We start from the raw sequence: 13,649 nt of genomic DNA, 5'->3' as shown, positions 1-13,649 counted from the left end.
TCCTGGAGGGGTGGCCCTTGGTGGCCCTGCCTGAGCAGGGGGTTGGACCAGATGACCTCCAGAGGTCCCTGCCAGCCTCAGCCAGTCTGTGATTCTGTGACATCCTTTAAAAAGCAAAGCATTAGAAAAAGCGCTCTCAACTGTAGGTCATAAATAGCTTATTGCATCACCCAGGTGGGTCACCAGAGTAATTTGTATTACCTTTTTTGTTTACTTTGTTTTGCAATATGCTGTATCTGTATCGGTTCCAGCAGGGACACTACACGCTGGCTGCTCGCGGGACGGTTGGGTTGATACCACCCTGACTCAGCTGTTTATAGAATCACGTGCTGCAGGTGTCACGCAGGGAGGTGACTTCTCGCTGTCGATTGCATTTAATTGAATACATTGAAGGTACCTCACAGTAACTCATGGTATTTAAATATCTCTCCGTTGTACCGCACGGGGATTCTGTGCATGGCTTCCTACAAACATGCGTACTGACGTGCATTTAGGTGGTTCAGTGCAGATTTGTAATGATAATGAGGCCTAATGGCCTCAGTACATTTTTTGCACTGTACAAATACCGAAGTAGAAAGAAATGAGGAAAAAATGCAGGGTCAAATGAGAAATTACAGTGTAATTACAAGCCACTGAGATTAACAGCCCTGTCCCTGTATCGAGACTTCTGTTTTTTTTACAGCCATAGGGTCGGGTTCTCAGTTTCATACCTCTTAAAAAGACAGCACAGAATTCTGCGTCCAGCTGAAAGGGTAAGGAGACTTGAGGGAAGTGAAAAGTAATTACCTATATCGAGCATTCTGTTAATAGGGGTGTTCTGGGCATACAAAGAACCAGCACCCAGGCCCTCACTTCGTGGCTGGGATCAGAGAGGGCTCTCCATGCTCCCCCGTGTCACCATGGCCTGGCGAGGTGCCGGTCAGCGGGTCCCAGCCTGGTGGGGTCCGACACGGGCCTGTGGGCGCCGTCACTGCAGACCTGGCCGGGCACAAAGGATGTGCTTTTACTCTCCCCTTGATTTTTTTATTCCCTATAGGTGTTAATTAGAGATCTTATTTATTAATGAGCTGTCTTGTGTCTGTCCTCGGAGGCTGCAGGTCTCCACCCTGGTGCGTGCCGGAGGCAGGGGACCATCTGTCCGTGCCAGGCGAGTGGCCGCCGAGCGGCCATGCTGTCCCCGCACCGGCCGTGGCTAATGACGCTGCTAATGAGGCGCGTTTCCAAACAGGAAGTCTGAAACCTATGATTTTCTGTGAGTCTCCTGGATTTTTCTGCTCTTATCACTGTGCTGCCTTCAGCACAGTGGGGAAAAGGAACAAAACAACCTCTGAATTTTTGGGGCTGAGTTCTGGCTGCCCCCGGTTGCCCGTGGGGAGGAGCAGGAGGTGACTGACCCACGGCTGGGCCACGGCTACCTGCTGCCGGGGCTGCTCGCCGCAGCTCTCATCCTCAGCTCCCCTCTCTCACCTTGCCCGGTGTGTTTTATTCCAAGTAACATGATGCTCCTCAGGCACGTTTTTAAAGCTCCAGGTAAGGGCGGTGGAAGCAGCTGAGCGATCTCCATGCAGCAGACTGGCTCCGAATTCTGCCGCTTGCCTAAGCCAGCTGCCCTCATTGCTTGAAAAAACAACTGGTGGTCTTGGTGGATGGTCTCTGGTATGTGCGTCCACTGCAGTCATTTTTTTAAAGAAGGGTGAAACACCTCCGGAGGAACCGTCGTGCTTAGTCTTCAGCAACACCAGGCAAAATCATAGCTTCTCTTTGGGCTGTGTGTTGCAGAACAGGTACATAGGAAAACTTTTAAAGCAAGAAAAGCTTGACAGCGTTAGAAGTGCTAGGGATTTGGTAAGATCTTGAGGGGGAGAAAGCAGAAGGTCCTCACCTGATTTCATTGGACTCATGGCACAGGCCAGGGCACTTCTCAGCGCAGCGGCTGGTGGGCGGCCATGCAGGTCCACCCCATCTGGACTGGGTCAGTAGACTGGAAAATTGTATTGCAAGGAGACGGACTAACTGAATTGTAATCCCTATTTTTATACCAACATTGACCATTACAGTATTTCAATTACCAGCATTGTTTCAGGACAGATTGCCAGTCATCTTAAATCAATAATATGGCACCAGCATTTCCCAGTGTTCTGAGGGACCCGGTTTGTGCTGAGTCTGCCCTTTCTAAAGCCTCGTTGATATGGACAAAGTGCTTAAATTATCTCAGTTCTGTTCCAGAATAGCACTTCGTACAGCCATTTGCCTTTTTAATTGGAAAAACCCCTTCTTGTTATTCCAGGATAATATCCACACAGCTGGTGATTCTAAAGTAATAATCCCAACATGATTGATCCTACTCTAGCTGTTCTGGTTGATTTTCTGTCACAGGTATAGGAAGATAACCCAAGGACACGTGCTGAAGTTGATTAAAAGAGAGGAAGAGAAAGTTTCTACAAATTTTTTCTCTCACAAAACTTATGTCTGAGAGGAAGAGTGTGCTATTAGTATAATTTATATGAATTACACACACACACACACGAGACACAACTGGGAGTAAGTTAAGCCAATAGAAACTCTTTATTGCAAAGTGCTGAAATGTGCAGATTTCAGCTCGGAGCCGACGGGTGCCGTGGCAGAGCAGGCAGCCCAGCAGTTTGGTACTGGGTCAGCCCTGCTTGCGCTCAACTTTTCACTGTCCAGGTACAACAATATTTATTTATGAAAAAAAAAATAATCAGTTATTTCAAATTACTTTCATCTCTCTTTTTTTCATCTGCCCTTAATATTAGAATTTCCTTCCTCTTGAGTAGGTACAGATCGTTACAAATGGACTGATGGGGTACTTTTTGAGAAGCCAGCTTGTTTTGTAAGGCAATTAAGAGAAGTAATAAGATTGTATCAGTGTGCTGAATAGAAAAGCCTGCGCTGTGGTGCTGGAGGGATTAGGGCAGGCTGGGGAAGTGGTGAACCGAGCTGCGAGCTGTTGGCAGGGAGGAGCTGGGCAGGAACGTCCTGGAGCCGTGCCCTGCGCACGCAGGACCTTCCAGACTGTACAAAGAAATCAGATCAGTGGCAATCCTGGGAAAATCTTAATGAAATTACAAATTCCAAGAAGAGGTATCTTTCCAACAGTGTACTTACTCCAGTGTACTACCATTACTACTACTACTACGTCTCTAGAGCTGAAGAATGGGATATTCTCTGTACGGTACCAATTTCATGCATATTGTTGGTCCCACTGATTAATACGAATTCTCGGCACTAATTTTCCATTAATCTATCCAGAGATCAGGGTTTCTACAACTAAACCCGCTTAAGAAAGTAGTTGATATTTCTGCAGTCACTACAGACTGAAAATTGATAGTCTGTGGTTTCCAGCAACTGAACTCCTCTGGAAAATGAATGGGTTGAGTTTTCCATGTGTCTCATTGTTTATCCTGTTGGTGTGACAGCGCAGAGAACCTCGCTGTAAGGCTGCGGGCAGGAGCCTTGCTGACCCTGCTTGGCGCCGGCCGGTGCTGCCTCTCCCGCGGGGCCTGAGTTGTGTGGCGATAAATCATAAATACAGAATATTGAAACCAGAGAGAGGGAGGGATTAACTCTGATAGCGTTTTTTGGTTTGTAAAGTGTGTATTCACGAGAGAAGCGTGGAAGGGGTGTTCTGCGTTGGGGTGAGCGATGCGTGAGCCGGTAGCTGTTGAAGTAGAATCCCCTGGGGCGTTGCCCGGCGCCCGCATCCCGCCGCTGGGTGCTGCGGGGGAACGGGAGCCCCTTCACCCAGCGCTTCTGCGGGCGCCGGGCTGGGTTTGCGTGGCTTGAAAACAACAACAAACAACAACAACAGGGGGTTTGGGTTGTTTTTTGTCCATGGTCGCCAGCGTCGTTCTTAGACTTCACCTTTCAGAACGCTGCCGGACATCACCGCGCGGGGCGGTGGCGGGCGGAGCGGAGCGGAGCGGCCGGGCGCTGCCCGCCTCTCGCCGCCCCCGGCTCTGCCCCGCCGCCGCTCCGGGGCGCGCGGCCGCCCGTCCCTCCCACGGTGGGGCGTGTCCGGGCGCAGCCCGCCCCCGGGGGGCGCGGCGGGCGCAGGTAGGGCGCGGCGGCGGCGGCGGGGCCATGCGGGCGGCGCGGCCGGAGCCATGCACTGGGAGCGGGCGCTGCTGCTCCGCCGGGCCAAGGTAGCGCGGGGCCGGGGGTGTCCCCTGCACGGGCGGTCGCCGGGCCAGGCTGGGGGCGGGGGGGGACGACGTGTGGCGGTGTCACCGGGCCCGTCCTGCCGCCAGCCGCGGCGAGGTCCGCGCCGGAGTGAGCGTTCCGCGGTTCGTCCCCGCTGAAATGGCGTTTTACTGTTCTTGGGCTAAAAAAGGGGTTTGTGCTTCGGAAGCCGGTGCCTCCCCCGGCCCGGGCAGGGCTCCCGCAGCCGCCGGGCGGGCACAGGGCTCCCGGCGGCTCCCGGCCTCCTCTGGAGCACCGACCTTAGCACATCCCCTGTGTTCCGATGAGTTTCGTTATCGCTCGCTTTCCTACGAGCAGACGGAGCACTGGGAGTAACTCGATTCCAGGGTACTTGATCCGTGTGGCTTTTCCTCTTTCCCAGTCACCTTCTCTGGCTCACTCCCCAGCTGATGGAGCTACTGGTCTTACACCAAAACTCCCAAGAACTCAGCCTACTGAACTGGGGTGCCCTGTCTTGCTTTGTGCTTGAGGCTTTGGTTGTTTGAGGCCATTAAGTTGGCTTAAGTACGTGGGGTTTTGCTTTTTTCTCAGCTTTTACTAGATGTCTGTAAAGCACATGGAGCTCTGTTGATTGGTACCGTACCCTGGCCAGCTGAAAAAAGGTGCAGTTTGCAGAATTACATCCACTTGTCGAGTTGGTTGGCGCAAGGAAGGAAAGTTTTTGTATTAGTGAAGCTGGTGATCAGCACTTACGTTTCTCTCTCTCCCTGCCCAGATCGAGCGATTGGAAGTCAGCAGCCTCGCGCAGACCTCCAGTGCAGTGGCCTCGAGCACCGATGGCAGCATCAACGCGGACTCTGTTGATGGGACCCCAGATCCCCAGCGGACAAAAGTGGCTATCACACACCTGCAACAGAAGATACTGAAGTTGACCGAGCAGATCAAAATCGAACAAACGGCCCGTGATGACAACGTGGCAGAGTACCTGAAACTGGCCAACAATGCAGACAAGCAACAGAGCGCCCGCATTAAGCAAGTGTTTGAGAAGAAAAATCAAAAGTCAGCCCAGACCATCTTGCAGCTGCAGAAGAAACTAGAACATTACCATCGAAAACTGCGAGAGATTGAGCAGAATGGGATCCCTCGGCAGCCAAAGGATGTCTTCAGGGATATGCATCAGGGTTTGAAAGATGTTGGAGCAAAAGTCACTGGCTTCAGTGAGGGAGTAGTGGACAGCGTAAAAGGTGGGCTTTCCAGTTTCTCCCAAGCCACCCATTCAGCAGCAGGAGCTGTGGTTTCCAAACCCCGGGAGATTGCTTCCCTCATAAGGAACAAGTTTGGGAGCGCAGACAACATTGCCAATCTGAAAGACTCCTTAGAAGAAGGCCAGGAAGATGGGACAGGAGGCAAGGCTCTAGGTGTTATTCAGAACTTTCAGTCGAGCCCAAAATATGGCAGTGAAGAGGATTGCTCCAGTGCCACGTCGGGCTCAGTGGGAGCCAACAGCACAACAGGGGGCCCTGTGGGAGCTTCTAGCTCCAAAACAAACACTCTGGATATGCAGAGCTCAGGGTTTGATGCAATACTGCATGAGATTCAAGAAATTCGAGAGACACAGGCAAGACTGGAAGAATCATTTGAGGACCTTAAGGTTCGCTATCAGAGGGATTACTCATTAATAATGCAGACTCTGCAGGAGGAGCGGTACAGGTACGTACTTTTGTACTTTGTTTCAGAATTCAATACTGTGGGTTGCAGAGCGCCAGAGTCCGGGATAGTACGACTCAGCAGCTGTTCCCAGCAGCCTGATTCAGATGGGAGGTTTTGCTGTCTTCTCATGATTTCGCCCTCCCAGCTTTTGTCTTTTTGGTATCTATTGTTATCTTGCTGCTCATCTCCCTTTCTGTACAAGAAAGAAATAGCAAGGAAAATGGCTTATTTCATAGTGTTTCCAAGATAAAAAGTCAAGACAAACAGGTTTAGAAAGGTGTCCCCAAAAGACCAGGAGTACACTGATGCAGTTACTGTTATCCAGACAGTGCTTTGCCCTCCAAAATCCTGCAAAGGTTTGGGTCAAGGCAAGAGACAGGGCACTAGATGTGGACAGTATCCTGACGCTGCCTTCTCCGGCACTCAGACCCATGTCTGCCAGAGAAAGAAATATGCAGCTTTCTCAGGGCTCTCCAAAAAGACATGATCTTGCCCCTCTGCCAAAACTAGGATATCCCTTTCCCTTTTCCGCTCAGCCCCACAGTGGCAGGGTTCAATGAAATGAAGTTAAATTAAATGCCAGATATTGGCAGTGCCCTTGTCACGTAAGTCCTGTGGCTCTGGAAGTGGGTAGCCCATGTTTCCATCAGCCTTCCTGGAAGGAGTGGAAGGGCGGAGGAGTAGCTGCAGTACTGCCAGCTCCTGCTGAGGCCGCAGGGGAGAGGTGACAGCATAGTATGACAGCCACCTCCTCCCACCGCCCTGGGGCTGCCCCCACCTCCCCCGGGAAAGCAACCCATGAGAGGCGCTGAGGGAACCTTCCCTGGGAGAGAGCTCTCAGCAGCCTGCCCCGACCTGTCCAGCAGTGTCTGGTGTCCCCGTCCTCCCCGTCACACGCTGGGAGCAAGGGCTTGTTCCCCGGCTCCAGAGGGAAGAGTTACCAGCTGCCCTTTAGCCGCTCAGGGCACGGCAGTCTAAATAAAACTCTTAAACTGTGCTTTTTTAACTCTAAATAACAAACGTAAGGAGCCGAACTCCTTGTTCTGATGGAGGATGGCAGGCTCTTGTAATGAGGCTGCTTGTGGCCTTGGTCACGTCAGCCATGTGAAGCACAACCCTGAGCTCGGCAGAGCTGCCGGCGTAGGGACCGGCTGTCTGAGGCACCGCTTGCCGCGGTGGTTTGCACAGAGCGGCATGCAGGTGCCCTACAGCTCTTCAGACATGCTGGTGCCAGGTCATTGGAAAAACATTTGGAAAGGCTTAGCCTGCTAGGAACTGGTAGAGACAGCAAGCTTTCTGTGTGCTTTGCAAAGCTTGGGCAGACAAAGCCAGGCCAGCGCCACTCTCTAGTCCTGCTTTGCAACAATCAGCGATTTGACTGAAACCGGCGCCCAGCACAGCAACTTTGGTTCCTGGTGCCTCATTGTCATGAATTCACATAACGAAGCGATGCGGAGTCTGGTCTTCCGCTCCCCAGCAGAGAGGGGTCCTGTTGTCTGCTGCTGTGTGGGTTGTTGTTTCACAGGCACAGCGGCGGCCATTCACGGTGGAACGCTGTATGCAAGCACAGCACAGCTGAAGGAGCGGCCTGAAAGTACAATAGATGACCGTGGGGACTGATGGATGTTGTCAGCTGAAGTGTCTAGTTATTCCCTGAAACCATTTATCAAGGTTCACGTTAGCTCCTCATGCTGGTGCAGTGCGAAGTCCTATCTGTCAGGTGCTGTCAACGTTCCCCGAGCGCCCAGAGCCTAACCGCTAGCCAAGGCAGCCTGCAGTGAAAAGCTCCCGGGAGAATCTCTATTTGACCGATAAGTGCTTGAAAAGATAGTAATTTAGACCTGCTATTTGGAATGTTGATGCAAATTAATTAAAGGTGTGACCTTTACAAAGGAGCAGTTACACCACATGCAGTGCCCTTGTCTCTGTAGGCTTTCTGGGGTGAGCCGGTAACTGCACTGTCTGCAAAGAGCTCGTGGGCTAATCACAGATTAGTGCCTTATTGTACAAATCTAGATTCTTGTTGGATATTTTTTGTATTTTAAAACATCGTGAAGATAAAAGCCAACATCACCCTGAGAACAGGAGGGTTATGTGATGTGCGCGCGGGTAGAGAGGGCCAGCACCTCTTCCCGTGGCTGGGAACCCCTCTTCTTCCTCTGTGCTCTTCAGGAAAACGATGGGAATGGAGGCTGTGGTTTGGAGCTGGGAGGCTGGGGATTCCAATTAATCATAACTTGCTTTAAAAGCTATAAATACCGCATAACTTTGCTCTATTTCTGGGAAGCTTTTGAAAACAAGCACTGAGTTCACTTAGAGCTTAAAATATGAAGTATTTTGGAGAAGTCTTTGCTCATAGGGCAACATTGAGTGTGTCTGTTGTACCTGGAAGCTGGAACAAAGCAGGTGCCGTGACATGTTCTCACCTGATCTTTGCCCCTTCCCTCTTTCTTAGATGTTCTCCTTTTTTGCAGCTTCTGATCTTTTTTTCTTCCATGTTGGTGCAGTTTCTGTTTTACCAGCCGTGTCTTCCCTCACAGGTTTTCCATCACCTCCTCCATCTCCTCCCTCCCTCTCCCTGTGTCCAGACCTTGCCTATCCATCCACGTAGGTGCCGGTGTGGGCTGCGGGGCGGGGGCTGGCTGGTGCGGTCGCGCCGGTTCTGCTGCCGGCGCTGCGGGCAGTGGCGGTGCTGCGGTGCCCAGCGCTGTGGGGTGGGCAGTGGTTGTGCGGACAGTGACGGTGCTGTGGTAGCGGCTGGCAGCACGTGCCGGTCCGAGCTCCATGCCGTGCCGCCGGGGCTGACTCATCCAGGAAGGAAGATTCTGGCGGCGCCTTGGCCTCATTGTGTTTTCCTCTGCACCGGGAGCGGGCGCCCAAATAGCCTCTGCTTATCTCATCGGCTGGAAGGTGGCGGTTGTTTACTGATAGGAGTGGGGACTTTCTGTGCTATCGAGACTGAAATAAAGTTCCTGCTGAGTATTTTCATCTTGCGTGTCCCTTTAGGAACCTGTTTGTACACGGTGAAATCATGAGCTCACATACTTGGCGTGTGGCCAGTCCGAGGGTTTGGGTTTCTTCCCAAGCCCGGCATCCTTGGAAAGGGCATTGAGGTCTCCCACGTTCCTGTCAGGAGAAATCCGTCGGCTGGAACGCTGGACGCTGGTGCTTTCATTTACCTGATTTTTGCTGGAGTCTTGGACTCCACTCTGTTCTTATGATTGATTATAAACCAGACCAAACGCGGTGAAGCTGTGAGGTGCGAAGGGCTGCAGAGGCCGCTCTGGAGCGTGGGGGGTCGAGGGGGCCCTGGCCCGGCTGTGGGAGCGTGGGAACGTGCTGCAAAGCTCTCCTGCCTTCCGCAGGGCTGCTCCGGAGCTGGAGGCTCGGCATGGTGCGGGAGCCAGCCCCGGCCCTCCTGTGCCGCCTAGACACGAGATGTGCAGTATATTGCAGATAGGTAATTGCTTTTAGCTGTCGCTCCACTATTGAAAGCGGTGTGTTCAGCAGCATAAAAATAAAGATCAGACGAGATTTGGTATGACGTAGTTATAAACAAAAAAAAAAAAAGGTCCATCTTGAGAGATGCTTGAAGAGAGGTATCAGACTCCATTCAACCTGTATTGAGAAGGTCTTTTAGCATCAGTTCGGTCAGAGTTTCTTTACTTGGCAGGGCACTTACTGAGTGCAGATAAAATGTCTTTATCATCATGACTCTCCCTTACACAGGCTGTATTAGCCGTGTATTTTGCAGCTGTTACTTTGAAATGCCTTAATGCTCTTTAAAAAAAATGAGATGGTGTTTCTTAGCCTTTTTCAGGTCAGTTCCCTGATTCCCAAACCGCGAGGCCCAGAAAAGGTGTGGAAATCCGGTCTGGCTTCTTTCAGTGACGTGTACCCATATCCCCTGCTTCAGCCGAGCTCCCCAGCAGTGTCCCAGCCCCGATGAGGAGATGCTCGTGACAGTTGGCACTAGTCTGTTACACAGAAAACTTCCTGTGCTGCAGCTTGTTAATCTAGAGGCTAGTAATTTTAAGAGGAAATGTCACACTTTAGCTAGTGAAAAAATAATTCTTGGGCTCTAATGAGGCATTTTTTGTACCTGGAATAAAGTGGGATTTGATCATTCAAGGCACTGCTGTATTCACAGACGAGTTGAGAATCTGTTGCGTAGACACTGGTGCTTGCATGTTAGAGAGGGAAGTGCGAGTCTAATCTTAACCTTCTTGACAGGTGCCCTATCCCTTTTATTTTTGTAGTACCTCTGGGTTAACTATGAGCCATCCTTCAACAGGAAAACCCTGGTTTTGGGCCCTCTACGTCACATGAACCCCTCTTAGCTTTTCAAATTTGAACACCAGTAGAAAACAGCAGGGAAAAAAAAAAATTCTAAATTGTAGATAATGGGGCAAGGGGTGAGAAGACGATGAATGGAGGAAGTGTAATTTCAAAAATAAGTCTGGGTAGGTTGGTTTTTTATTGTATTTTTTTTTTTAATAACCCAATTCAAGCAGTTGCCTGATGCACCAGTTTCTGAGCATGCAGATGATTCTTGGGTGCAAACTGCAAAAGCTGCGGGGTCGAGCAGGGAAGTGGAGGGTGGTTGGGAACGAGCTGTCGGCCCAGCGTTCAGGGCAGGGAGGATGGGAGCCAGCCCTTCTGCTAATCATGTTATGCCTAAACTCTTAACTATACGGATTTGCAGGGTTTCCTTATGTTTCCTGTAGATTGAGGTAGGTTTGAAGTTATTAAAATACAATTGTTTCTTGTTGGAGAACAGGATTTAAGCTGCTTGGCAACAGCTGTTTTATGAAGGGCGTTTATGTGGGAGGAGGTTAAAAGGCATAATCATGATATTTTCAGAAATGCTTAAGTCCCTTTTTGTGTAACAAACCCACTGGAGAATTTTGTAATATATTAACAAACTGAATATATTTCAAGTAATTTATGCTGCCTTTGGGACTTAGAGCGGGTTCAGTTGTGATTTCTTGGTTGTCGGCAAGTTGGTTTGTTTTTAAGTTGGGTGGGAACAAATGGCAATATTAATTATCTGGGCTCCTTCTTCATTAGCCCGTCTTCACATGGCTATTCCCTTGTCTGCAGCTTGTTGTTCCTGGGAAACCAGTTCTCTCCGCGTCCTGCCTGGTTGCGCAGCTCTTGTGGCACCTCTCCGGGCTGAGCCCCGTCCGCGGGGTTGTCCCAGTCTCGCTGAGGGTTGACCACGTGTGTTTCAGTGTTGGACGTTGTCGTGCTGAGTCTGGCTCCTTCTTAGTTTAAAGCAATACTCCATTGGGAATGTAAATGAAAATTCTCTTTAGACTTTTCAATTAAAAACAAGACCCCAAGACTGTTTTTAAAGGCTAGCTCGTGCCTACAGGTTCTGAATATTTAGCTTGTGAAGAACCAAAAATCTTGAAAAAAAAAAAAAAATGGAAGCGAGATTTTTATCTTAGTTTCAGAACTTGTGATTAAATTCTTTGTTTATTCATTTTATGCATGTGTGTGTATAAATTAAATTCAGATGGAGTCAGAGGGGAACTGAAATTAAAACAAGGAATTATCTCTGTGTTTGATTCCTTAGAAATTTCTCAGTTATTAGTACCAAGGGTCAGATGATAAGAGCTATACGCTAAGCTTTTTCTGTGCTGTTACAATGAGAAGACAGTCAGTGGAAGTTAGAGTGGGAAAACCCCAAGGCCACAGTAGCTGCACCCAAACCTTAGTCGCCATCAGCTGTCGCTTGTAATGACCCATGAATGCGAAGCCAGCGGGAAGCGGGAGGAAGAGGATGGTGCAATGGCACACAGCTCACCTCTCCCGACCCTTGAGCTATGGCCAAGCCCCCTCCGTGTGTTTCCCTTTTGGAAGGAATGCAAATACTTCCCTGATTTTAAAAGGGTCTTGAAGCATGAGTTGCTTGTAAATTTGGACTTGAAATTCCAAAAATGAAGTGCCTACGTACAAATGCAAAGTACCCCTAATGTATTTTGAAAGTGTTAAAATATAACAATATGGAGCAAAATAACATCTGGAACGTTGAAGTAAACTGAAAACTCCCTCAATGGGAAGCAAAACCCCATCTCTCGGAATGGTTGTGGCTCAGTTTTTTGGACAGCCCTCTTTCCAAGGACTGCTCCCAGACCATTCACCATCAGCAAACTGAAAAATAAGCCCGCAGGTTAATGATTCACGTGCCTTCCTTATTAATAATGTGATGACCTTTGCTAGTTATGCTGAATCATTCATGAGAGATAAAGAAAAAATAAGTCAAAGACATCCATGTGACCTCACATGTGAAGATCAGACAGGACGAGCATGTTCTCTGAGGCATCGGTCATGTTTAAGTTCTGTGTCATCATTTTTATGCCAGTTACTGTTCCGAGTGTAGATGAGAATGCCTCAGAGCTTATCATATTAGAAGGGAACTATTTGATTTAAGTAGAAGTTTGGGAAATAACTTACTCTATTCTAATTCTGTCCTTGATTTCTTGCATCACTTGACAGTTGTCGTTTAACCGCTCTGTGTGTTTTTCCCCAGGATAGAAACAGGATTAACGTTACCTGTCCTGGGCGAAAGGGTTTCCCCAGTTGGCAGTGAGAGGGCCTTACATTGTAACGCGAGCTTGTGTGACGGCTGAGGCAGCCACGCTGGTTTTGGGTAAAAAGTCTGTGATGTTCATTGATCGATTGTTACTGGTGTAACTTTGCCGTCCTCCTCTCGTTAAAGCTACTGTACCATGTATATCATTTCTAGATGCGAAAGACTGGAAGAGCAGCTGAATGACCTGACTGAGCTCCACCAGAACGAGATCCTCAACTTAAAGCAGGAGCTGGCCAGCATGGAGGAGAAAATCGCCTATCAGTCCTACGAGCGAGCGCGGGACATCCAGGTGGGTGACAGAACCAAGGACGCTCCAGTCCCGACTTCCACCTGCTATTTCCACAACTCATTCACTTCTGTGATTCACTATTTGGTTTTAATCCCTGTAGCTTTATCGCTAAACGGCATATTGACGAGTTCTTTATTCCATCTCTGTCCCTCGGGTGTCTCTCCAGGTCACCATCAGGCAAGTTCCTCTCCAGAGGGACCCCGCCACTTGCTCCAGAGCAGTTTTTAAGTAAGTTGTAGCAAAGTGGAAGCCTGCATCCACTTTTTGTACAGGGTTTTGTAGGGTATTCAAAACTAATGGGCCGTGCCCTGAACACTTTTTTTTACAGTATCATTCCCAGTGAACTGACCCTGGGGTGTGTTTCTGTGTCACTAATTTTAGAGCAATGATCACATATGTCTAAGGAAAAATGGCTTTGTGTATCCACTGTCAGGAAACAATTCTTTCTGTTGGTTTTGCCCAAATAAGGAGGTATTTTCTCTGAAAGTTTCTTTCAGTATGCAAAAGACCAAAGCTATGGAAACAGAGATTATGGAGTCGAAGGGCCTTCCACAGAGCAAAAGACCTGGGAAATGCTTCTGAGCAGCCACCAAACCTTATAAAGAAAGGCCTATTCAGAAAGAGATCTATCGTCCGTTTTACATACTTGTGCTAGTTTTAGCAGGCATCTTGGTTTTGATCACTGACACAAGATACTGATAGTGTGAGCAGAGAACTGTAGGTTGGAATTCTCCCTGTGGCTGCCCCCGAGGAGCCTTGGGTGGGTGATCTCCTGGGGCCGGCGCCAGCAGAGATGTGGATCTGCTGTGATCCCAGCTGCACCGCGGCCCCCGGCTGCTGCGGGGGCTGAGCAGTTTGCCCCCGTAGCCACGATGGAGACGAGCC

The 13,649-nt window shown here is 49.6% G+C and overlaps 1 protein-coding gene across 17 annotated transcripts in view; it reads left to right on the top strand.

Annotated features, from left to right (window-relative positions):
• TMCC1 (transmembrane and coiled-coil domain family 1) overlaps window positions 1–13,649 on the top strand; it is a 98,614-nt gene that overhangs the window by 79,080 nt on the left and 5,885 nt on the right. For 14 of the 17 annotated variants that reach the window (XM_054216838.1, XM_054216848.1, XM_054216844.1 and 11 more), the window contains 2 exons: window positions 4,940–5,874; window positions 12,629–12,764. In XM_054216838.1, coding sequence (XP_054072813.1) covers window positions 4,940–5,874; window positions 12,629–12,764 — 1,071 coding nt within the window. Of the gene's footprint in view, window positions 1–4,112; window positions 4,167–4,939; window positions 5,875–12,412; window positions 12,540–12,628; window positions 12,765–13,649 lie in introns of those variants that run through there. The other 3 variants (XM_054216847.1, XM_054216846.1, XM_054216850.1) reach the window with 3 other exon arrangements.

Source organism: Rissa tridactyla, chromosome 10 (genome assembly GCF_028500815.1).
Source record: "Rissa tridactyla isolate bRisTri1 chromosome 10, bRisTri1.patW.cur.20221130, whole genome shotgun sequence".
Taxonomy (NCBI): Eukaryota; Metazoa; Chordata; class Aves; order Charadriiformes; family Laridae; genus Rissa; species Rissa tridactyla.
The sequence above is the reverse complement of the archived record's forward strand: the minus strand, read 5'-3'. Positions and strand labels throughout refer to the sequence as shown.